Below are 23,690 nucleotides of genomic sequence, written 5' to 3' on the forward strand. Positions count from 1 at the left end.
ACCACAGTTATAAGATTTGGTCATCATAAAATATTTTAGAAATTATTCTGTACCGATTTATATTTCTTTGCACCCTCTTGCATTTCAAAAACAATATAGAAACTTCCCTGTTGTACATCTCAAAAATTGACTATTTTCATCATACCACCAAGTTTTGCAATTGTACCAATTTATACAATTTAAATATTTTTATGACATTGATTCTGGAACAAGCGGGCTGTATGAGGGCAGGTATGAGGGTACATGCCAAAGTGCTGTATGAGGGCTGAAAGAAACGACCCCGACCGAAACCAGTGAGCCCGGTGCTGCGCAATGGCGATGGCGACTTGGAAGGCTACTTCAGGTCGCTAGAGGGCGCGCCATGCTGTCTCGAGACTCCTGATGCTTGACTTGCCCACAGCAGGAAGAGAGATGATCGTTCTCCTGCTCCTCATGGGGTGATTCCTCACCCCCCCTCCTTGCCACTGCTCACTGCTATGGATTATGTTTGCAGGTTGCAGACGGCCCGGGCGTTAGAGCTGGCGTCCTCGACCTCTCTAGCGGCAGCTCAGAGTCCGTCATTGACCATGTTTGTTGTCATGGCTGACTTGCTCTCTTCAGCGATGTCGGCGATACAGTCCGGACTTCATAAGTACGCTATCGGTCCTTGCCTTGTTGTTTGATCCAATCTAGGGCATTCTCGGTGCTGCCATCCATACCCGCACCATGGGTAAAGAGCGATCTCTCATCTCCTGATCGCCATGGTTTTCGTGCTTCAACATGATCGTGACGATGCAGATGGTGGTGGCCATGGTCGTCGAGTTTGCCTCGGACATCCAGTGGTACAAACGAATGACTTCCCTTCTGTGGCAGACTATACTCGGTGAACCTCGCGCTGGAAGAGTGTGCAGGAGGAGGCTGAGGGATGGTGTCTCCAATGGCAGGACGCGGGAAAGAAGCTCGATGCAGCCTCTGCGACGAGGTAGTCAACCACATCCTTGACTTCGGCGATACCAAGGTCAATCGCGTGGGATGAGGAGGATGATATGTTGCTGAAACGTACCGGGTGGCAGGAGGCACTGGAGGACAACGGTAGAGGAGTTGGACGTGCTGTGAACAAGGTTGATCCAGTTGTCCTCAGGATTCTGCGAGGACCTGTGTCCTTTCAAGTTCCGCAGATGTGTGGACATGTGTGAGAAGGTTAAGATTGTTTGGATGCCCCCCCCCCCCCCCCCCCTATCTCAGTCGTCATACTGTACAGCTGATCAAGTCCATCACAACGAGCTCCAAGTTTCCCTGTGAGGTGAGAGAGCGCGCATCAGATGAGAGACGTTCAGAGGTGTTAGCCAACACGTGCAGGCTATCGGAGCGTGCCCCGAGCTCGACGAGTTTGGGGAGGAGATCCAGTGCAAATATCAGGAATGATGCTTCCTCCCATGCTCCTGCTGCTCGCTGACGGCATCATCGCAGATGGGATCAGGTTGCACACCATCGCACATGTGCAAGCTCAAAGCTCGATGTGCGGCCTTCCTTTACTCCTTCCATGCTGTCTGAACGCTGCTCCTGAACAGTACCGATGCCGAGGTGCGAGCTCAAGGACGGGTACAAGCAGGCGATCCGAGACTCTCTCTGCCTCTCGCACAACTGATGCTCCTCCAGTGGAAGAAGTACAAGATGGTTCTGTTCGAGAACGTGGGTGCCCTGGCAGAGGCTGTCAAGAAATTGCCCAAGGCAGGACGATCGTCATTGAATCGCTAGGCCAAGAGACCTGACGCCTTGTTTGTGACATTCAGTGCGGAGAGGAAGGAGCTTCTGAAGTCTTCTGCGTGAACGAAGCAACTGGTTTCAGCCTGATCTGCGAATATCTCGGATACTTCCTGGTGAGGTGAGCTGCTGCTGGGGACTGTGTTAACCCTGTCGAGCCAAGGTGTTTGTCGTTGGATCCTTCAACTCCATTCGTGCCATCGAGACCAAGGGCGGAGACGACGACAGACAATGGTGGGTGAGAGACGTGCTGCTTGTCGAGTCATCGCCTGTGTCGCCAGGCTGACGTTCTGGGTGATCTACTTCATCTTCTCAATGGTGGAGAGATTCTCTTCGGTTCTTCTGTCCCGCCTGCCCGTCTACTATGAAGTGAAGGTGACGGGAGGCTGGAGGCGAGAGCGTGCTGTAAGAGTCTTCCTCAGCTTCTGCTCGTCATCTGGCTGTTTCCTCCCTTCTACGGGGCAAGATGGTGTTACGTGACAATCCATCGGTGGGGAGAGGAGCAGAGCGTAGGTGATTGACTTGGTCTGCCAGCACGTTCTCCACCCTTCGCAATCATTGGCTGATAAGATATGCGTTATCCTCTATGCTCGTTCGCTTCTATGGCATGTCGAAGGTTCGTGAGGGAGAAGTGGGGAGGAAGAGGAGACGATGTAGGAGGGGAGGAGGGGAGGAGGAGGAGGAGGAGGAGGAGGAGGAGGAGGAGGAGGCAGTCAAAGGAGAAATTGGGGTTGAGATTACCAAAGTGATGATCGCGAGTTGTGCAGGAAGAAGTTGTCATCTGGTTGGGACAGCAAAAATCGGTTGAATGATTTGAATCTCTTTGACACGTTCGGGGGTGACGTTGTTGCAGGAAACGGCCATCGAGTATGTTCTTCGTAGCAGGCAGGTGTTGGAGCTAGGAGAGATCGAGCGAGAACTGCTCTAATCCTAGAGAGCAGGAGGTCAAGGATCAGCTGCTAGTTCAGTCCTTTGTTGAGAACGCTCTTGACAAGGCAAGCAAGGACGACAGGTGGGGCTAAGCTGGATCCAACGAGCTTGACGTTGGCGCAAGGTTTGATTCAAGGGTCCTGTCAGAGTTTGAAGGCTTGAAGAACGCATACCCGTCGTATTGGGCAAGTCAGTCTGCCGACGAAGATAACTTGTTGATTCTCCTTCTCCCCAGGGTTTTTCCTTTGCTCAGGTCTTGAGCACGGCCTCGTCCTCCAAGGTGAAGCGCGGGAGGTGCTGGAAGGAACTGACCTGCTGGTAGTTTGAAGCAGTCGTTGCCCCTGAAGTCTCGGCCTTGCTGCCGTCTCCTCCCCACTATGACATTCGTGCAGATCGCAGCAACAATCGAAGCTCGGCAGCCCGTGAAGAGCAGCCAGGACAAGGAGGCGGCGGAAAAGTACCTGGAGGACCTGAAGAGAGGTGGCGAGAGTGACGGGGAAGCTTCGAGTGAGGCGATGCCTGGCAGTGATCAGAGTGGAGAGAAGCATCGGCGAGGCCCTCGACCTCGCGCATGAGACGGTCAGGTCAAGACGTCAGCATGAGGAGCTCTGACTTGCCTCCACAGGTCATCTCTAGAGCCAAGAAGATGATGGAGTCGAAGATCCAAGAGCTCTCCCTGCTCCCAGATTCTCCGTGCACTGAGGAGGTCAGGACTTGGCTGGCTGGAGCAAGTTGAAACTCAAACCTTCTGCAAGTTTGTCTTGTCGCAACTCGAGAAGGAGCCTGACTTCAATCGATACCTCGTCCTCCAGCGACGATGGAGAGGTCTTCCTCCTGCTCCTTCTCCTGCTCCTTCTCCTGCTCCTTCTCCTTCTCCTTCTCCTGCTCCTTCTCCTGCTCCTCCTCTCACATCTCCTCACTCAGCCTGGTGCATCAAGCAGCTTACTTTCTGGTAGATCTTGAAGTTCGCTTCCTGGAGGTGGAGCTGCTGGATGTAAATAATCCCCCCCCCCCTTCTCTCCTCTCCTTCTCCTGTTCACCATCTCTCTCAGGGTAAAAACTTCCCTCGGATGGATTCCACCGCCTTTGGAGGATACGCTGATCCATATGTCAAGGTACGTCTCCCTCCTCCCTGCCTCTCCATCCCAACCACACCTCTCCTCCGCCCTCCTCCCTTTCTGTTTCCTTCTCGTCCGTCGCCGCTCCCCATCGTGGTCCTCCCAGCAAAACTTCACTGTGTTCTCCCCTCCTCTGTCAAGTTTCGTGGGCATTCCTCTGAACTGCCTTCCTGCGTCTTTCAGCTCACCCTGAGGAACGAATATCCTCTGGACGAGGGAGGAGTAGGGAGGAGTGGGCTGCTGAAGGTGAGCGTTCCCCGAGCTGTCCTGCTCTTCCAGCTGAAGGAATTGGGGGGAGGCGTTGAAGAATCAGTTCCCACAAGACGAGGAGGAACGACAGCAGCTGCTCCGTGACTCATGGTAAATGATTTTCAACTCCCTGATTACTACTCCTCATCGCCTGACGACTTCAATCCCCCCTCAATGCTCCTTCTCTTGCTCCTCCTGCTCCTGCTCCTGCTCCTGCTCCTGCTCCTGCTCCTGCTCCTGCTCCTGCTCCTGCTCCTCCTGCGCCTTTCCTCCCCCCCCCCCCCCCTTTCGGCCCTCCGCAATTGCCTCTCCTCCTTCCACAGCTGGACATCAAGACCCGTGGAGTCAGCGACGTGCTGGAAGGCGAGAGGCGAGTCTTGGCTGACCATGAAGCTTGTGACCTGACGGGACGGCTCAGACCCAGTCTGGAATCAGAGGATGGAGATTACCCTGGTCTCGGGCTCGGTACCTGCCCTTGCTGCCCATGTCGGAAGAGGTGAAAGTGGACCTGGCAGGTGGACTACGAGGGGATCTGGTGCAACGTCGCTGCTCCCTTCCACGTCCTTTGCGTGGAGGTAGGGGGGCATCCAGACTGTTGTAGCGATCTCAGCAGTTGTCCAGGTGTGGGATCGGGACTTTCCGAGGTTCCTCAATGGCGAGAGGATCGCATCCTTGGAGGTCCTGCGCGCGTCCTCCCGTCCGCACCTCCTACTTCCCCCTTCCTCTCAACGTTTTCCTCCCTCCTCCCTCCTCCCTCCTCCCCCCTCCTCCCTCCTCCCTCCTCCCTCCTCCCTCCTCCCTCCTCCCTCCTCCCTCCTCCCTCCTCCCTCCTCCCTCCTCCCTCCTCCTTCATCTTCTGCTTCTTGCGTGACCTGTCCACTGTCGGCCTCAGATCCCGCTGGCGAGACTGATGGATGGGCGTTCGCACATGCACTGCATTTCCTTTCCATGGTAGCCGATCCTCGTCCTACTCGTCCTCGTCCCGGCATCCTTCTCCTCCTCCTTCTCCTCCTCCTTCTCCTCCTCCTCCTCCCGGAGTCGTTCCTCTCCTTCTCCATGACTGACTGTCACCTCAAGGCCAGAGAGCGCTCGGCATCACAGCGAGGTACCTGAGGCCCTCGTTCCTCTCTGAACTCCGAAGCAGCTGAGAGTCTTTGAGCAGAGCAATGACGACAAGGGCACCATCTCCATCAAACTCCAATGGATCAGCTAAGAGCTGACGAGAGCATCTGATCGGGTAGCCGGGCCGCAATGACTCCCCGGAGGCTCAGTTGGCAGGGCCGGGGTGATCACTCAGTAGCTCCGAGTATCACTCGGATGATGATGATCAGCCGACTATCATGGCAAGTGACTAGTAGATGTACGGTCTTTGATCGAATCAATGAAACTTGAATGGGCGTCATATGATAGTATCGGGCACCCAACTTGAAGCGCGTGCCCGTGGCCACAGTGATCCGATATGACAACTTGACTCGCTGATTTCCAACCTGAGATAGTCTCAGGACTATCTCATGGGCCGCCGCCCCGGCCCTGACTCTTTTTATTGACTGAAAAAGAAGGGGCAAACCGGAGTAAACAAAGGAGGCGGAGGATAAACCCTACAAACCCGCCTCAATAAAATACTAGGAAACGAAGGAGGCAGCGAATGCCCTGACTCAGTAGTACGGTCCGTCAGCGGGACCGGACCGCACTGGAGCTGGCCTGGTACGTAGAAACGTTATTGACAGTTACAAGGGGTTTTGCCTGTTTTTTTATTAAATCATTTTTAAAAAGTATTTAGTTTTAAGTTCTCTCTCTGGTAATACGATGTGTACAATGTTCAGAAAATCAACTCTAAAAACAAAATCTTAAAATACAATTAGTATGATGACATGCCAACCCAGAGGTCTTAGCATTTTGTATGAAAATAGGTATCAAATCTATGGTCACCTAGGACTTCAGCATGTATCAGAAGTGTACTAGGAAAAATATCAGCTGATAGAGATTTTTCGTACGAGGTCATAGGAAATTGATAGATACCGTAGAGGTCGCGGTGAAATGCAAAGACGATGTTGGGATGGGGTAGGATAACAATATTGTCATGTTGAGGAGAGAGGGAGAGCGACGAGAGGTGTTGTGATGCTAGAAGAGGCACCTTGGAGACTGTAATGTAAGACTTGGTTCCTGGAGCGTTGATGAGAGGTGTTGCCCGATCACAGATGGTCCGATGATGATTTGGTAGGATATGTTGGGTGGAGAAAGTATGTCACGTGGAATGCGATTCTGGATGTGCTGAGTTCTCAACAATGGAAGAGATAGTTTGAAATCATGTTATGAGCAAGAGGCGATTTTGTGCCAGAGATAGTAGTGAGGAAAATGAATACCGAAAAGGCTGTTTGTCTGAATCTAGATAACACGTTTACCTGTAATGGGGATGCTCCATGGGAAAACGAATTGAGTTTTTCTTCAGGTTAATGTTCATGCAGAAAGAACAGCGCGAAACACGAACGGTGTATGCTCTGATACAATAGGTCAAATGGATTCATCTAGTTTGTTGTCTGCGCTCAGCTCAAGCTGTAAAAGGGTTAGAGCGGCCTGTGCGATTGCTCCGGATCAGGGCGAGCATGTTGAAGACGAGGGCTCCTGCGGGCTGCTGGACATTCAAGAAGATCTCATAGTGGTCATCATGCGACACGCCGATGCGAGGGCGTACGGACGGCTCAGTGCATCATGCAAGGAGCTGCAACGCAGATGCGAGCTTCACCAGGCTGTGCTGTTCCGGCACTACCTCATGTCGAGCTTCGACGTTCTCTTCGGAGAGACGGAGGTCTGCTGGGACTCTGGGTACGCGCTGGTAAAGATCGCGATCCCCTCCCTCACCCTCGTCATGGAGATCCGAGGGAAGTCATGTGCCGTGAGCTGCGACGGGTACAGGAAGGAGCTCACGGCGACGCAACGGCCGTGGGACGGGGACACGGGCTCGATACAAGAGATGATGTTTGGCTTCGTGGGCAAGAAGTCGTGCAGTTACAAGCAAGCATTCAGGGAGTGCGTGAGCATGCGCACTAGCTCGAGCTTCACCGAGCTGAAGAACGATCTAGACTCCTTCTCCTCGCAGACCCGCGCGCTCATCAGGACGATCCATGGCCTGCGCGGTCAGTCGCGGGAGATCTCCGTCTCTCTCCAGAAGTGCGAGGCCCGTAAGAAGAGGAGCGAGCAGCTCGAGCTCCTGGAGCGGGCTCGCCAAAGGTCTGGCGGGCAGGAGTGGGAACCGAGCGCAGTGAGGTGGGCTCAGAGGGCCCGAGCGGAGGGTGCGGGCCCGGAGGCCAGTGCTCTTGGCTCGTCTGAGTCACGGAGGGTCTGCGAGAGCCCGGCGGAGACAGCGAGCTACATGAAGCACCTCCGAGGGAGGTTGGCAGAGGTGAGGAAGAAACTCAAGGAGCGGCTGCAGGACGTGAGTAAGGTCCAACAAGAGATGGCGTCTCGCAGGCTGGGCCTCAAAGACTGTGAACGGAAGCTCAAGATCCTTCAGGACGTCGCTGCCTGATCCCCCTCCTCTCCGTCCTGCCCAGTTGTAATCTTTTAGCATCGCGATGGGCGTCGAAACGTCCTCCCGACATATTGCTTATGTCGATAGCTGCCGTGCTCCTTGGTTGCTTCGCTTCGTTGCCTTGGACAGGGCTCGCGCATGATGAGGACCTCGACACTAACCCCTTACTCAGCTCATTTCTTGTTATTGTTTGCAGTACAAACTTTCCCCTGATCAGAAATTGGCCTCAACAACTTTCCTCGTGCTCTTCACCTGCCAGGCGGCAGTTGCCCGGCGGCCAGTGAGCTTGATGCTCCTGGTGGATCAGCCATGTCGCTGCTATGACGGTCGGATCTCTGCCATTGCCGCCCCCCGGCGCTGCTGCCCCCGCTGCTGCCTGTCACAGTGCGGTATGAGTCGAGGAATTTATTCCATGGCTACCAGTAGTGACAGGGACCGGGGTGGTATGAGTACATTGTGAGGGTGGGGTGGTAAGACCGGTCAGTTGGGGGAACAATGCTGCGGAGGGAGGAGCGGCGGATGCTGGATAGCCTCAGCAAGAGGTGGAACATGGAGGAGGAGAAGTTCCTGATCAAGAGACAAGCTCCTCCTCCTCTCCCTCTCACTCGATCTGAGAGTCTGCAGAGGTCCTCTGGTCCGATCCTGAGACTGAGGAGGCAGCAGGATGCGGGGGATGCTGGGAGTGGAGGACAAGGGAAGATTCAACGACCCTCGGTGCTGAATGAGTACATGGCATTCGCAAAGAACAGGATGGAGAGGCTCAAGGCCTCTGCTCCTGTCCGTCCCTTCCCCTCCTTGCTCGCCGAACAGAGCGCGATCGAGTTCATGCAGACGTCACAGTGGCAAGAATCACGGAAGAACCCTTACGCGGATGTGGAGGATGCGATCAAGAGGAAGAAGTCGCGATGGAGGACGAGGAGGATCGTGAACATGGAGCTGAAGAAAAGTTTACCGACCTGCCCTACATCGACCAGGATGACGCTCACATCGTGACAAGGAAAGCTCGACGGCTGCGACTGGCCATGAGCGAGTTCGGGATGTTGAAGAAGGCGATGATGATACAAGAGGGGATGGAGAGCGCAGAGAACCTGGCAGGTGGGAAGAACAAGAACGACAGGATGAAGAACATGTCAGAGATGCTCTACAACGCACACGCGGCATGGAAGAAGCTGCAGATGAAGGTGACGAGGGCTGCTGGCACGGCAGAGGAGGGCGAGGAGGCGGTGAAGCCCAGCGCAAGGAGGGGCCACACGCTGACGCTGGTCAACTCAGCGTACGCGCTGCTGATCGGAGGGTCATCGGGGAGAGGCAGCAAGTACTGCAACGCCATGATGAAACTGAACCTGGTGGACTTGTGCTGGGAGAAGGTCGATTGCTTCGGCACGAAGCCACCGGCTCGCTCCTACCACACAGCCCTGCTGTCGGACCAGGTGAAGGTCATTGTGTTCGGGGGGACAGGGAAGCAGGGCAACCTCAACGACTGCTACGAGCTCAACGTGTTGGAGATGCGTTGGAGCATCCTCTTCCAGAGCGGCGACGTCCGTCCCTCGCCAAGGCACGGCCACACCATGACACAGACGTCGCAGGAAGAGGTGGCGATCCTCTTCGGTGGAGCAGGAGCAGGCTTCTTCAACGACCTCTTCCTCTTCGACTGCAGGACGGGACGGTGGTCGCTGCCTCCTCAGCATGGCGCCCCCCCGGCCCCCCGCGCCTTCCACTCGACCTGCGCGCTGGACCGCAACAACCGCATGTTCATCTTCGGAGGGCAGAACGGCTCCGCCAACTTCAACGACATGTACGATTTCGACATGGAGACGATGACTTGGACTTTCGTGCAGACGACCGGCATCCTCCCCTCCCCCCGGTGGGGCCACAGCGCGGTGGTGCAGGGGATGGATACGATGATCGTGTTCGGAGGGGCAGGTGATCAGTTCTTCAACGACGTCTTCCTTTACAACCTCTTTGGATCCTCCTGGAAGTTCGCCCATGGCCCAGGTGAGGCCCCTGCTGGGAGGTGGGGCCATTCTTGCATCATGCACGGGGAGTCTGCGGCCCTGTACATCTTCGGAGGGTGCAGCAAGCACGCGGCCTCTGAAGATGACACCTTCCAGTTCAACCTGCTGATGATGCAGGTGGACGAGACGGCCAGGCAGCGAACTTCGTCCAGGAAGGTGCTCGATGGGCTGCAGTCTCCGGATACAGAGCACTCCTCGGCGTCAGCTCAAGTCCAGCTGCATGCAGACTGGACAAAGATGCACGCGGACAACGAGAGGAGATGGTCGGCAAGATCGAGAGTTCCTTAGAAGAATAATGGGGCGGGGAGGAAAAGCAGGGAGAGGGAGTGGGGGGAGAGGGCGGAGGATAGAGAATCATGGATCCAGAGCGTCTCTTAGAGACGATGGTCCATTGTAGAATACAAGATGCGACATGAAGTCGTTGACCGCAACTTCCACCTGCTCCCGAATGTCAGCTGGAGGGAAAAAGAGGAACGAGTCGTGAATCCCACGTGCTATCGTCCTCGCTGACACTCCCTCTCATGTCTACAAGCTCCAATCGCTCCAGCGACTTGGCGGCTTGCAGAATATCAAAGGCTCCGACGCACCCGAACTTGTTGTCTGGAGGACGAGGTGAGAGGAGATAACGCGTGAAGGGAGCGATAGGATTATGGAATGTTAAGATGGGTGAAGCAAGCAAACATGAGCAAGTGATGATGAGAGTAGAAGGGAATAAAACAGCACTGTCATTACCTGTGAGAATCAGTTCCTCGAGAAACGAGAACCTCTGGATGATTTCTGCGACCACTTTAGCGCACCTCTTGTCGATACAAGTATTGCTCAAGTTGAGCTCCTTCAAAGAGTATCCAACAGCCGTGCAAGAAGATGAGGGAGAGGTTGATGACGACGACGAGCATCTTCCTGTGTCTACATCGGAGTGTTGAACACACAATCGCTCTTCTTCTTCGAGGCTCTTGAGCAGCATCGCGTATCCTGCCGCTCCCAGCTGGATCCCATTGAGATGAAGTGTGAGTAGAGGACAACTTTGTGGCCTCAGGAGAGCAACAGCGAGACCAGGAAGAAACCTGAAGAGGACGAGCTAAGAAATGAGGAAAACATACGAGGGTGCACGGAGCGATTCACTCACAAACATGACTTTGACGTCGGAAGAGCATCTCCTGTTATTCTGAGGTGCCTCACACGCATTTCCTGGCTGAGCATACGACCGACCTTGTCAAAGTCCCCTGCTCGTTCACTGAAGTCTCAACCACTTGGCCGCCGTTCACAACGACTAAAGTTTCTCACCTGCCTCACAGTGGATATCCAAATCTTCATACACCCCTCGAGCTGCTCCAGATTGATCTCCACCCACAGAACCTCCTGACGATCTTGCACATCTCAATCCCAACAACGCGATGTCATCCAGATTCCACCCATGCAGCGATAAAGAGGACAGGTTCCCATCGCAACAGAGAGGATGAAAGTGGCTGAGCGGGAAAGTTTCAAGTGGCTCAGACGTGCTATTATAGTCGCTATCACTTCTCTGATGTGAGACGTTCAGCCTTTGAAGTGCTGTTGCGATGATTGTGACAGGTTGTGAACAATGATCGCTCTTCTTCAGAAAGCAACTCGACAGAGTCTCGAAGCAATCTCGATCGAGGAGGTAATTGGAAGAAAGATCTAAAGCCTGAAAGACAAAGATGCTCAAAAGATATCAATGTACGAAAAGTTTTGTCGTCACCGTAAGTGAAGCTGTAATTTCCGACAACAATAATCGAATCATAGACATTTCGTAGCAACCCAAATTGTTATCTGAAAGAGTCAACGACTTGATTCCGTAGAGCTTCGCGGAAAAAAGAGACGCCGTGATAAACACGATACCATCAGCAATCTGATTGTCTGACAAATCCAATTCTTCCAGCAATGACAACCTGCATGCACTTTCAGAATGTCATGATGGAAAAGATTGTTTTGTTTTTTATTGTCTCCATCCCCTCCTCTGCTCTGCTGTGATCTGCTTCTTGCTCTCGCTCACCTCGAAATGCCTTTGGAAAGTGCCTCTGCTCCGGCAACTCCGAGCCGCAAACTTACAATGCTCAGTTTGCGGAGATGCTTCAACGATGGCATCGAAAGAATCTCTGAGATAGACAGACCAGGATCTTCACAGTCGCTGCTGATATGAGGAGGGAGTTGAGATGAGAGAGAGAGAGATGTAATATCTGTAGTTCTTTCGAAGAGAGCAAGAAAGGTTTCGTGCCCGTTCGCATCCAGGTGACATGTCTGTAGGTCCACCGCCTCCACCTCCCCTACTCGCATATTCCAGCGGGTTGCAAGCAACATGTCAAGGATAGCAGCTTCTGCTAGTTCAGCATGCTTCAAGGTGACTGTCGGGGTCCCTGGTGGAAGAGAAAAAGGGATACCGTTCACTTCCTGTTGGGCTTGTGAGCTTTTGATCAGCAGGAAAAGGTCTTGACCTTCAAGTTATGGCAACCGGAGAGATGCTCTAGTATCAGGCTGCCGGTCTCGTAGCGCAATCTTTGGCAATAACGTCAATCTGTATGGAGCAAAAGGAGAGTGGGAGGAAGAAAGAAGTAGGACGGGGCGAGAACAAAGAAATAGTTTGAAAACTATACGCACATGGGTAAGAAGAAAATGAACAAGACGGCAAGTAGGAAACATGCATGTAGGAAACATTGACTTAACTTTGAACTTATACGAGAAGAAGAGGAAGGGAGAGAGTAAGGGGAAGCGGGAAAGGAAGGAAGGAAGGAGGCCAAGTGGAGAAGAAGAAAGGGGAAGGGGGAGGATGGACCTGTTGAGACGAAGATCCAAGATCTCGAGCAAGGGAAGCAACTTCAGTGAACAGTTCTCAGCTCTTCCATCTTTCCTTCCAACAGGGCAAAACCTCGAGTGCAGGCAAAAGAGAAATCGCTCCCGCATCTCCACACTTGTTTCCTAGAGATCTCTCATTTTCAATTCAATTCCTCCCCCCCTTCTCCCCATCTTCCCCATCGTGCATGTCCTACTCACCTCTCAACATCAGCTGGGTCAGAGCCAAAGGTTGCACTTTGGATGCATCCATGATCGCCTGTGCAAAGTCGGACATGCTGGCACTTCCCAGTCTGTTGTCGGACAGGTCGAGGACTTGCAAGTTAGACACACTTCTTTGGCGATGCAGGGCATGAGGAAGCGGGCCAGGCTCAGCGCAGCTTTTTCGCACGAGCCAGCGTCGGAGGAGGAGGCAGAAATTCTCAAAATCCTGACGGCTCATGATTGCAGCATTCCTGGAGAGGTAAATCTCTCTCAGCTCATGGCTGTGGTCCAAAAACTGCAATCGAGCACTGAGATCAAACGAAAAGCATGCACGGTGAACTCACAGTGAGGAGGAGGCTGGTATCCCACGAGGTTCCTTCCCTGTACTCCACACCCTTTCTCTCAAGCATGTCGACGTATCGCGACTCCTCTGCTCCTTTGTTCCCTCTACGCCTCGACAATCCCATCTCGCTGGGGTACCCTCTAGGGAGCTCGTTCTTGCGATAGGTGCTCATACCGTTCAGTCTTGCTACCCTGATCTTGTCCAGGTGTCCAGCAAGTTGCACGAGCAGGAGCGCAATGCTGCACTGGGACAGAGCATGAGCTGTGCACACAAAGGCAGAGGAGGAGAGGAGGGGAGGGCTGAGGGGAGGGGTTGGACATGCTTACAGGTTCTTTGACTCCAACGTTCAACGTCCTCCCATCCTGATCGAAAAGTTTGGCGAGGAGTCTGCTGTTGCTTGTTGGCTGGGACCCGAACTTGCTGTCCAGCACCCACACAAACTTGGGGATGTCGATCCGAATCTCTTTCACGTGCTGCAACACTCGGTGAAACCTGCCAAGCAGGAAGGAGTGATCTGACCAGCACGATAGAGGATTTCTTAGTCATAGATCACCTCCTGCATACACACATTCCCATCATGACTCTTTCTGGGGCGTTGCTGAAGATCGCTATGATCCCCTGTAAGGAAAAAAGAACGTTTCATGTCCCAAGTACTCACCCTAGTTCCTTACCACCCCATCTTCCTCTCCTCCTCTCCTCCTCTCCTCCTCTCCTCCTCTCCTCCTCTCCTTCCTCTCCCTCCAGACTTCTCTGCATGTGCCTCCCTCTCAACATGACAACAGCCTCTCCTTCCCGCCATCGCCTCTCGTCACCTCGTCAAGAACCACCAAGAGCCCCGCCATGTCTTCCACAAACTTGCGACCGAACTCAGGTCATCCAAAAACTTCGCCGGGTCCCGGTCCGAACTTGGAACTGGCGGCCCTGGGCACTGGCAAGCGGCCGGGCCCGGCTCATCGGACCCAGAACTTCGGTTGTCGCCGATGAACGTCTAAAGCCTAGGGAAAATTCTCTATGTTACGGTTTCCCGATCAACTTTAAACAACTTCACGCCCATGTCGGAGATAATGTAGCATCCCCGCCGACTCCGGGCAGGCGAAACTGCAGTGCGGCGAGCGGCGCCGTGACCGTCCGATCCGACAGTATTCACTGGAATGATCTTTTATTCAGTACTTGCTATTTACATTCATCAAGCTAGGAATTACAGCGACTCATTCTGAATGAAATCTCAACAAACCTTGTGCACCATTGGCAACATCGTGCCGCACACTGCGACTGAGACCACACAGACCTCACTCACTGTGACACTTACGCGACCAGGCTGCCGGGAGGTAGCAAAATTAAGCCTTGCCGGCCTCGATCTTGCTGCTCTGCTGTGCTGCCTGCGCGTGCTCCAGCACGTACGGATTCGTCTCGTCTACCTTCAGCCCTGACAGCGTGTGGTTCACGTCCCGATGGCATGCCTCGTCCGCTCGCACCGCCAGCATCAAGTCTCTCATGGTCGCCTCCGGCTTGAGGTGCCAGTAGTCGATGGCGATCTGAGGGGCGGCCTGCGTCTTCCAGTGTCCCAGGCGCCCGTCGTCGATCGCGTTGATGATGTCCGTGTAGGTCTTCACCGCCTCCTCCTCGAGGTACCCCACGAACCGATGGCAGAACCGCGGGCTCACCAGGTAGCACAGGAAGAAGACGTTCATGAACACTCCCTGCGTCCCTACGACCGCTGCGCGGAAGAGAGGCCCCGGCCTGCGGAGCTTGACAAACGTCAGCAAGTGCATGCGCTCGTTCTCCGCCTCCTCCAGCAGCGTGTGGATCCACCCGTGATCACGGTCCATGATGCGCAGGGAGCGCAGGTGACGAAGCATGCCCGCCGTCATGCCGGGCACTCCCGCGACGGTCTCGAGGAAGCAGATGCGGTTGATGACCTTGCCCTCCGTGAGGTTGCCGAAGCGATACCCAGAGAAAGTGTCGAAAGACCACCGCGCTGCCTTCACCGCAGCAAGCGCCACACGGTCGACCATGTCCTCGGGTTTCTTGTGGGTCTTCTTGATGCTGTTGACCTCCTCCTCGGTCCAGACGGAGTGCTGCATGGGGTTGGCCCAGACCTCCTTGTCGGACACGGCCACCTTGGAGACGCCGAGGGGATGGACGTTGGTAGAGGTCTTGAAGTGGACCATGTCATGGACGATGGTGGGGTCTTCCCTGGGGGGACCTCCACGGGCGGAGGCGAGGAGGCGCTTGAAGGCGAGGGTGTTGATAGCGGAGGCAGAGGAGGAGGAGGCGACAAGAGAGCGGATGGGGAGGGCGGAGAGCCTCGTCGCAGAACGAAGGAGGGGGAGCATGTTCTATCAGTGAGACAAACGTTGTCGGAGGGGTTATAAATACACCGACTTCCCGACCCCCACCCATCCAATTTTCCAGTCCCACTACATGTACCCTTTGCTCCATACTTTATCAATTTCACTACCCTATTTTGATAACCCCTACCCCCTTTATTCCATCATTCACATTGGAATGAGTCAGGGCACTGATACCCACCTCATTGACCCCCACCCTTTAAATACATAGGGAACCCTACCCTTCATTACACCACCCCCAATGGGAAAGCCAAACAGGCACTTTCCATGTCCAACTCGGAGACCCCCACAAAAGCTTACCCACCCCCATCGATACATACCCCCGAAAACTAAAATCTAGCATTTGAATTTCCGTCACAATTTGGAATAATGACTGGTCCTATAACAAATTTGATGACCCCCACCCACTTCGGAGAACCCTACCCCTGAACAAGGATTCTTTGACTCATACAGCATCCCTGTCAGTGACCTGCTATGATCGACTGCACGAGCACTACCCTACCCACTACCCCTCCTATGTCTCTGACCCTACCCTAATGTTTTCGCAGGATTTCCTACCACCAGGTCGGGTTCTCGTCCCCGAAGTCCCAAACACTGAGAAATCTCAGGGTGGTAACCCCTACCCATTCGAAACAGCAGAAAGGTACCGGTGATAGTAACGTGATTGTCACTGACCAGATACGTTTCGCGTCCGTTCCTTGCGTCCTGAGGGCAAGGGGGTATACCCCTACCTACCTTTTTACTTCAAATACTTGGGTAGCAAATCCAGGATGGGTGGAGGTCAGCAAGGCAAGGGTGTGTAGCTGTCAGCCCGATTACGGTGGGGTCATTTGTCCTACCCACCATGGGAATCGAGGAAAGTTGTTTGATATTTGAGGGGTCTAAGGATACACCGGTGGTATTGATCACCCCTACAATAAAACTTGGATAAGTATTTATGCACCACGGGTGTTATTTCCCTTGGACGGGAGGGTTTCACATCACCGGTACTTTGAGGGGGTAGAGCAGGGGTACTTCATGACCGGCTTTATCCCAAAAAAAAATCCCAAGCTCTCTTGGCTGAGATACCCTAATCTCGGTCAGCATACTACAAAGTACCCGGTACTAGCCTGAGGATATGGCAGAGAAATACACCGGTGCAAAAAGGACCCACCCATGATGCTCCTAGTCCCCCCGCCCCCCTGTCGGAGCAAGTAAAAGTTGCGAGAAAGAAAACCAACGCTTCACTCGACCATGCTCCCCCTCCTTCGTTCTGCGACGAGGCTCTCCGCCCTCCCCATCCGCTCTCTTGTCGCCTCCTCCTCCTCTGCCTCCGCTATCAACACCCTCGCCTTCAAGCGCCTCCTCGCCTCCGCCCGTGGAGGTCCCCCCAGGGAAGACCCCACCATCGTCCATGACATGGTCCACTTCAAGACCTCTACCAACGTCCATCCCCTCGGCGTCTCCAAGGTGGCCGTGTCCGACAAGGAGGTCTGGGCCAACCCCATGCAGCACTCCGTCTGGACCGAGGAGGAGGTCAACAGCATCAAGAAGACCCACAAGAAACCCGAGGACATGGTCGACCGTGTGGCGCTTGCTGCGGTGAAGGCAGCGCGGTGGTCTTTCGACACTTTCTCTGGGTATCGCTTCGGCAACCTCACGGAGGGCAAGGTCATCAACCGCATCTGCTTCCTCGAGACCGTCGCGGGAGTGCCCGGCATGACGGCGGGCATGCTTCGTCACCTGCGCTCCCTGCGCATCATGGACCGTGATCACGGGTGGATCCACACGCTGCTGGAGGAGGCGGAGAACGAGCGCATGCACTTGCTGACGTTTGTCAAGCTCCGCAGGCCGGGGCCTCTCTTCCGCGCAGCGGTCGTAGGGACGCAGGGAGTGTTCATGAACGTCTTCTTCCTGTGCTACCTGGTGAGCCCGCGGTTCTGCCATCGGTTCGTGGGGTACCTCGAGGAGGAGGCGGTGAAGACCTACACGGACATCATCAACGCGATCGACGACGGGCGCCTGGGACACTGGAAGACGCAGGCCGCCCCTCAGATCGCCATCGACTACTGGCACCTCAAGCCGGAGGCGACCATGAGAGACTTGATGCTGGCGGTGCGAGCGGACGAGGCATGCCATCGGGACGTGAACCACACGCTGTCAGGGCTGAAGGTAGACGAGACGAATCCGTACGTGCTGGAGCACGCGCAGGCAGCACAGCAGAGCAGCAAGATCGAGGCCGGCAAGGCTTAAACAGTCGAAGGATTTGATCATCTCCGGGACTGAATTTCACGTGTGAACTGCAATGAGGAGACAAGGATTCCTCATCAAGGATTCTTCATTACTTTAAATCTCAATCAGCGGCCGTTTTCTGACCAACAGTTACCGTCAGACGGCGAGAGTCGAACCCGGTGACCGGCGTACGGTCACGGTTCAACGGTTGACGGCGTTTGTTGAACTGTGGCGGCCGGCACAATTTTTGTTGCTGCTATCAATATTTTTTTAATGTACTAGTTATTTTGCCCAGACTGCTATTTGACATCTTTCAGTGTTTACAGTTACTGTCAGTTTTCAATAAATTTCAGAAAAATGATCACCAGTCATCTGACCCGTGATTGGCACCTCACTGGCGGGCTCCGCCGAGGCTCCGACTCCGACGAGTCCCGAGTCAGTGCGGCGGATCCTGCGCACGCGGCGCCGCGGCCCGGCCCGCCGTGGGTTGTGACTCAGTGACGGGCCTAGGCCGGGCCGCGCCATGCCGCACTCATCAATCAGCCTCCGATCACGGCCCGGCAGCCCGGCAGCCCGGGCCAGCCTAGTCCGGCGACCAGACCAGAACTCGGAATCCGCCACCGGCGGACCGTCCGGCGCGGTCGGCAGTGTGAGGGGATGAGGCGCAAGCTGTGTCCATTGTCTACCCCCTCTTTAGGCTGTTATTCGAGGGGTAAGTGTGCTTGAGTGATAAACCATGGGTAGGGGTGTAGTCGTACATGGAAAGCAGGGGTACTCTAGAACTTCAAGGTAGGGTAAGTGTTCTTAGTACCCCTAATTCTAAAGGTATTTCTATGGGGTACAATTAGGAAATTTGAGATGAATATCACTGGTGGGTAGGTAGGGTGATGGGGTGGTGTATTTGTGGGGGTAGTATGTGATATGTCGCAAGGCAGTAGCGAGAGAGGGAATGTGAGGAGAGGAAAATATGGGGACAAGGATGAGAGGGAGGAAGGCAGGAGCAGGCGATGCAGGTATACATGCAGGTTTACATGTAGATACACGTGTAGATACAGGAGCAGCAGGTACAATGAAAATAGAATCATTGATCGAGCGAGGTTTGCAGAAAGCAGACACGAGAAGTTCTGGAAGTGGAGAACAACTGCAGATGTCGATTTTACGGGATAAGAAGGAAATGGAAATGAAATAACGATAGTGGTATTAATTTGGTTACGGAGAATTCGCATGAGAAAACGAGATTGCAGCCCGAGATCCCTGTCATACTCTCTAAGAATCCATCAAATCTGCTTACATTGTCAGCATTTATGTGAAGAGTGAAGTTGAAAACTGTAACAGCACATGCTGGCTATTTGCTAGAACACCTGATACTTGCAATCCTTCTGATCTGGTTTCACGTGCAGGTGATGTGGCGCAAAAAAGTGGTCGGGCAACTTCCATGCCGACTTTTCTCCGCGGTTGCTGCCCCACCAGGGGTGGTGATCTCACCTGCAGCTGGGTTTCTGCTCAAGAACAACCCCTCACTCTCAATCAATGAGCTGTCCTCGAAGGCTGCATCCCGCTCCCCTGCTGGCCATCCGATCATTACCAAGGTCGACTCCTTATGCTTCACAGGATAAATTTCTGATGTCTTGCTGTACTTTCAGGCTGATGTTCTTGCTGCCTTGGGACTTGTTCCATACTCCTCCCTAGCGCCTTTGAGGAGTGCTCAGCCAGCGGCTCCCCCTCCTCCATCCCCTACCCCTCAAGCAGCACCCTCTCCCTCGAAGCCTGCACCAGCGGCTGAAGCTGCCGTGAAGGAGGAGAAACCTGTAGATTCCACTCCTGTTCGGCGCAGCCTTGTATTCAAAACGCACAGAACGCATGAGGATGTCCCAGTGTCTCAGGCATGTGACTTGGCTGCGAGGTTTGTGAGATTATCTAACGGTACACAGATGCGAAAGATCATTGCAAAGAGGCTGCTCGAATCCAAGCTCAACCTTCCACACTCGTACATGTAGGCGGTCGAGTGTGGAGCAAGAACAAGGATTGTGAAGTATTCATGCAGGACGGTGGAGGTGGAGATGGACAACTTGCTGGAGCTGCGCAAGAAATTTAATGACAAGAATGGCTCGAAAGTAGGGGCAGAGGAGCAGTTGTTAGGGTTTTGTTGATGCATGTGCAGGTTTCTGTCAACGATTTCGTGATCAAAGCTGTTGCGAGCGCCCTGAGAAGCGTCCCCGAGGCTAACGCGTAAGTCTGCTTTCTTGGTCCTTTTCTCCGCCCGACAGAAATGGGAACAGGTATTGGACTGAAGACAGCATCAAGTTCAACCAGAGCGTCGATGTTTCTTTTGCTGGTGTGTAAAGCCTCTATTTCGATGGTGAAGACCTTCTGACTCCTTCTCAGCTGCCACTCCAGCTGGGCTCATCACCCCAGTCATCCGAGATGCAGACAAGAAGCCGATATTGAAGGTCGAGATCAACTGCCCCATCCTTGCTATGGAAACTCACGGCTCCGCAGGTCTCTGCTGAAGCCAAGGACATGGCGGTGAATTCCAGCAAGTGGAGTTCAATTGCTGTTCAGTGATCGTTGTTGGCTGCAGGCGAGGGCCCGGGGGAACAAGCTCATGCCCGAAGAGTTCACCGGAGGATGCACTTCTGTGAGCCACGGCTCGTCTCATCAAGCATTCTTCTGACTCCTCCCTCAGGTGTCGAATCTGGGGATGTATGACATCACAGAGTTCATCGCTGTGTTGAATCCTCCTCAGGTGCTCACAATGATTCTCATGGTGAATCCCTCATTGTCTGCCTCAGTCCACTATTTTTGCCGTTGGGAGCACCACACCGAAGCTTGTGCCATCTGAGAAAGGAGGTGAAGACAAGGCTGTGTTCCACCTCCCGGTGACAAAGTTGCAATAGGACTGAAGACCAAGAATGTCATGAAGGTCAGCCTGACCCACGATGGGCGAGTGGTGGATGGAGCGCTTGCGGAGAAGCTTTGCTCAATCTTCAAGGTGAGGGTGTAGGATGTGAGTTCTCGCCTATAGTGATGTCTGATTGCAGGAGGCGATTGAAAGCCCGGCAATGATGTTCATGTGAAATCGTTGTGAATGCAGCTTCCCTAATCCATCAGCGGTTGTGCTTTCGATCAGTAAACTGGCCGAGTTTTGTTGCTTCAACTTTCTCATGATTTGGACCCATGGATTCGTCTGCGTGACAACGCTTGTTCCCTCAATTTCATATGTATTCATTTATCTCCTCATGATGTAGAAAACAAAATGAACACTCAGTCAATGATACCACAATCTTGGATCACAATTTCCTTGCTGGGTTTGCCCGAAGAGTCTCCAACCTGCCAATTCAGGTCAAACGCAAGTGATGGAGGAGGTGGCGGAGAAAGATACCGCTTCGATCTTCTTGACGACGTCATATCCCTCAAGTACCTCCCCGAACACAACATGTTTTTCATCAAGATGACTGGCTGGAGCAGTGGTGATGAAGAACTGCGACCCGTTGGTGTTCTTCCCTGCATTGGCCATGGAGAGCAAGCCATGCTTGCTGTGCTTGATCTTGAAGTTTTCGTCGTTGAACTTCTCGCCGTAGATCGACTCTCCTCCTGCATACACGATCAAACCACGAACGATCCTGACACGCAGCGACTCACCTGTCCCATCGTGATTGGTGAAGTCTCCTCCCTACAGCCAGATCTCGTGAGTCCAACCAAATCGTAGGGGAAGAGGAAGAGAGATCCACCTGACACATGAACTTGGGGATGACGCGATGGAAGGTAGAGCCCTTGTAGTGCAGTTGCTTCCCGCTCTTGCCTACACCACTCTCTCCTGGAGTGAAACATATAGTCAGAATCCACAGGTGCAGACCAGCACTGTCATCGCTGTACCAGTACACAAGCACTTAAAATTATTCACAGTCTTCGGAACTTGCTGTCCGTACAATCCCATAACGATTCTTCCTGCCGGCTCTCCTCCGATGGTGACATCAAAGAAGCATCGTTGAGTAACGGTTGTATCGGCAGGAGTGTCCATGCTCTTGAGAAGGTATGCCCATTCTTCCCACGACTTAGCTTTCTTGAGAGATACGATGATGCTCCTTCCCATCTTGTCGTCGCGCTCAATCTGCCATCCGCTCTCCTCTACTATAACTTTCAACCCCCCCCAAAACTCGTCATCCAAAGCTGGTGCTTCTCCCTTGAGCCCTAAGGTCATCCTGGTTGGTGTAAGCTTGAACTCTACATCCTTACTCTTCACATTCTGCTCTATCGGCATCACCACCTGCATCATCCCTTCGTCCCCGTCCGCATCGTTTCGCCATTCCCATTCCCTTGCCATTTTCGCCACAAGCCGCAATCTTCCTTCGAACCCCCTTACAGAAAAATAGACTCCCCCGGTTTCACTGCATCCACCCCTGGTTTCTACCACCCCCACCCATCGTTACCGATGGAATTTCACATCTCCATGTGTGCTACCCCACAGTCATCTACCCCTACCCCTTATATTCCTATATTGTACCCCCTTTGTAAAGCCCTCAGTGCATACTACCCTACCCCAGTACAAGCTATGCGGTACGTAACACACCCCGTTGGGGCACAAGATACGCTCGAGATGAGATTCTCGAATCCAACCACCCCACCCCACCATCTCCCGTAACGACTCCTTCATTACCACCCACCCCTGAACCATCCATTCTTCGATCTATCTCTACTTGACTATAGACACGGAGCAATTATTGTACCCTTCGATTTACTGGTAATTTGAGGGTATTCAGGGTACTCACAAGCGCCGAATCTCGGGATTGTTCCATCTATAGTCAAAATAAGAATTTCTTCCAGCTGGCTGGCTGGCATGGTGCAGCCCGGATGCTTTCTGAGAGGAGCCGCCGGTTTGTTCACACGGACGTGTAGCCCCTGAGGCAGGCTCGATTTGTGTTCAAAGACCACCCGTGGAACACCAACATGTACCCCTACTAAGACCCTGATTTGAAGGGGTGGTGATACAAGACATATAAAAGGGCGGGGGACAAGCGGGCGAGGAAGCGAGGAGGGGAGAAGGGGGGAAGCGGAGAGAATGGGAGGAGGAACAGCAGGAAGCAGGAAGCAGGAAGCAGGAAGCAGGAAGCAGGCAGCAGGAAGCAGGAAGCAGGCAGCAGGCAGCAGGCAGCAGGCAGCAGGCAGCAGGCAGCAGGCAGCAGGCAGCGGGAGGGAAGAAATAGGCGGGCTCGAACAGGAGGAGGAATTGACTGAGCAACGATATGGCAGGATAGAAGTCCGCCACTAGGCGGCAGGTCAAAGTTAGGTCGCATAGAAGTGTATCAATGAAAGGACAGGTGCTCAGTGACGAGGACAGACATGTAGAAATGATCATGTGCTGAATGACCTCATCAGAGTCTACTGAGGCTGAGCACGAGGGACGCGTGGCGACCGGGGCTGACGTCTGTCGGTGTTGCGCAGGAACAAGCGCTATGTCATCACATCGCGGATACGGCAAGCTGATCCTCTTCGGCGAGCACTTCGTCGTCTACAAGGTCCCAGCACTTGTGGCTGCCGTCTCGGACTTTACCGACTGCAGCGTCACGCTCACGGAGGGTGGAAGCGGCGTGAATCAGCAGGACAACCGTCCTGCTGTCCCTGGGTACAAGGACGAGAAGAAGGAGGAGCACGATCAGGCTGTGGGCCTCGTCCTCTCTCACCTGGGAGTAGACACTAGCAAGCAACAAGTTGACATCGTCTTTGGAGGAGACCTGACTGCCGTATCCGGCATCGGTGCCTCTGCTGCTGCCTGTGTCGCCCTTGCCCGCGCGGTTGCACACGCACAGGGAAAGAAGTTGACAGAGGAGGAGATCAACCAGGCAGGATATGAGGGAGAGAAGGGATACCACGGTACCCCCTCGGGTATCGACAACACTGCGGCGACCTACGGTGGTATCCTCAAGTTCCAGAGGACTGAGGAGGGGTCTACCTTCCTGCCCAAGACCCTCAAAGTGAAGGTGGAGATCGTGTACGCGAGCACGGGGATTACTGCGAGCACGTCAAAGGTGGTTGGGGACGTGAGGAAGAAGAAAGAGGAGGAGCCGCAGTGGTTTGATGCGCTGCTCCAGCGCTACCTGAAGCTGGTGGAGGAGGGCGAGAGCAAGCTGGAGGAAGGAGACTGGAAGAGGGTCGGAGAGCTGATGAACGACAATCATGTGCTCTGCCAGG

The 23,690-nt window shown here is 53.9% G+C and overlaps 11 protein-coding genes across 11 annotated transcripts; 7 read left to right on the forward strand and 4 right to left on the reverse strand.

Annotated features, from left to right (window-relative positions):
• Positions 1–759: 759 nt before the first annotated feature.
• GUITHDRAFT_136174 (hypothetical protein) lies at positions 760–5,253 on the forward strand (the record flags this gene model as incomplete). Its single annotated transcript, XM_005835897.1, is given in 26 exon segments — positions 760–821; positions 949–997; positions 1,053–1,100; positions 1,150–1,179; positions 1,241–1,282; positions 1,639–1,671; positions 1,773–1,859; positions 1,907–1,977; positions 2,025–2,118; positions 2,166–2,233; positions 2,278–2,359; positions 2,597–2,632; positions 2,685–2,755; positions 2,798–2,862; positions 2,927–2,991; positions 3,066–3,153; positions 3,200–3,252; positions 3,299–3,379; positions 3,726–3,788; positions 3,975–4,037; positions 4,459–4,536; positions 4,556–4,615; positions 4,662–4,718; positions 4,933–4,991; positions 5,118–5,145; positions 5,185–5,253. 26 exon segments carry the CDS (start codon positions 760–762, stop codon positions 5,251–5,253), a joined length of 1,602 nt encoding a protein of 533 aa, XP_005835954.1.
• Positions 5,254–6,487: 1,234 nt separating this feature from the next.
• GUITHDRAFT_151575 (hypothetical protein) lies at positions 6,488–7,786 on the forward strand. Its single transcript, XM_005835898.1, has one exon. It carries the CDS (start codon positions 6,556–6,558, stop codon positions 7,564–7,566), a length of 1,011 nt encoding a protein of 336 aa, XP_005835955.1. The 5' UTR covers positions 6,488–6,555; the 3' UTR covers positions 7,567–7,786.
• A 332-nt stretch (positions 7,787–8,118) lies between these two features.
• GUITHDRAFT_105059 (hypothetical protein) lies at positions 8,119–8,562 on the forward strand (the record flags this gene model as incomplete). The annotated part of the gene is made up of 1 exon (XM_005835899.1): positions 8,119–8,562. One exon carries the CDS (start codon positions 8,119–8,121, stop codon positions 8,560–8,562), a length of 444 nt encoding a protein of 147 aa, XP_005835956.1.
• A 761-nt stretch (positions 8,563–9,323) lies between these two features.
• On the forward strand, positions 9,324–9,668 carry GUITHDRAFT_53026 (hypothetical protein; the record flags this gene model as incomplete). The annotated part of the gene is made up of 1 exon (XM_005835900.1): positions 9,324–9,668. A coding segment is annotated over one exon (345 nt), but the record flags the coding sequence as incomplete, so codon positions are not given.
• Positions 9,669–9,938: 270 nt separating this feature from the next.
• GUITHDRAFT_105061 (hypothetical protein) lies at positions 9,939–11,690 on the reverse strand (the record flags this gene model as incomplete). Its single annotated transcript, XM_005835901.1, has 7 exons — positions 9,939–10,022; positions 10,096–10,184; positions 10,317–10,648; positions 10,764–10,833; positions 10,878–11,250; positions 11,305–11,494; positions 11,599–11,690. The coding sequence occupies 7 exons, from the start codon at positions 11,688–11,690 to the stop codon at positions 9,939–9,941; spliced, it is 1,230 nt and encodes a 409-aa protein (XP_005835958.1).
• An 895-nt stretch (positions 11,691–12,585) lies between these two features.
• GUITHDRAFT_105062 (hypothetical protein) lies at positions 12,586–13,781 on the reverse strand (the record flags this gene model as incomplete). The annotated part of the gene is made up of 5 exons (XM_005835902.1): positions 12,586–12,891; positions 12,941–13,183; positions 13,266–13,431; positions 13,493–13,557; positions 13,752–13,781. The coding sequence occupies 5 exons, from the start codon at positions 13,779–13,781 to the stop codon at positions 12,586–12,588; spliced, it is 810 nt and encodes a 269-aa protein (XP_005835959.1).
• Positions 13,782–14,276: 495 nt separating this feature from the next.
• GUITHDRAFT_68249 (hypothetical protein) lies at positions 14,277–15,023 on the reverse strand (the record flags this gene model as incomplete). Its single annotated transcript, XM_005835903.1, has 1 exon — positions 14,277–15,023. One exon carries the CDS (start codon positions 15,021–15,023, stop codon positions 14,277–14,279), a length of 747 nt encoding a protein of 248 aa, XP_005835960.1.
• A 1,752-nt stretch (positions 15,024–16,775) lies between these two features.
• GUITHDRAFT_68214 (hypothetical protein) lies at positions 16,776–17,522 on the forward strand (the record flags this gene model as incomplete). Its single annotated transcript, XM_005835904.1, has 1 exon — positions 16,776–17,522. The coding sequence occupies one exon, from the start codon at positions 16,776–16,778 to the stop codon at positions 17,520–17,522; it is 747 nt and encodes a 248-aa protein (XP_005835961.1).
• Positions 17,523–19,200: 1,678 nt separating this feature from the next.
• GUITHDRAFT_162209 (hypothetical protein) lies at positions 19,201–20,578 on the forward strand (the record flags this gene model as incomplete). Its single annotated transcript, XM_005835905.1, has 12 exons — positions 19,201–19,384; positions 19,433–19,494; positions 19,546–19,615; positions 19,663–19,730; positions 19,781–19,836; positions 19,887–19,951; positions 20,001–20,027; positions 20,083–20,139; positions 20,188–20,247; positions 20,294–20,351; positions 20,399–20,493; positions 20,543–20,578. Exons 2-12 carry the CDS (start codon positions 19,433–19,435, stop codon positions 20,576–20,578), a joined length of 654 nt encoding a protein of 217 aa, XP_005835962.1. The 5' UTR covers positions 19,201–19,384.
• A 187-nt stretch (positions 20,579–20,765) lies between these two features.
• On the reverse strand, positions 20,766–21,522 carry GUITHDRAFT_68153 (hypothetical protein; the record flags this gene model as incomplete). Its single annotated transcript, XM_005835906.1, has 5 exons — positions 20,766–20,831; positions 20,884–21,095; positions 21,144–21,174; positions 21,233–21,318; positions 21,378–21,522. 5 exons carry the CDS (start codon positions 21,520–21,522, stop codon positions 20,766–20,768), a joined length of 540 nt encoding a protein of 179 aa, XP_005835963.1.
• A 1,432-nt stretch (positions 21,523–22,954) lies between these two features.
• Positions 22,955–23,689, forward strand: GUITHDRAFT_68163 (mevalonate kinase; the record flags this gene model as incomplete). Its single annotated transcript, XM_005835907.1, has 1 exon — positions 22,955–23,689. A coding segment is annotated over one exon (735 nt), but the record flags the coding sequence as incomplete, so codon positions are not given.
• Position 23,690: the final 1 nt, after the last annotated feature.

The sequence above is a fragment of the Guillardia theta genome (assembly GCF_000315625.1).
Source record: "Guillardia theta CCMP2712 unplaced genomic scaffold GUITHscaffold_19, whole genome shotgun sequence".
Lineage (NCBI taxonomy): Eukaryota > Cryptophyceae > Pyrenomonadales > Geminigeraceae > Guillardia > Guillardia theta.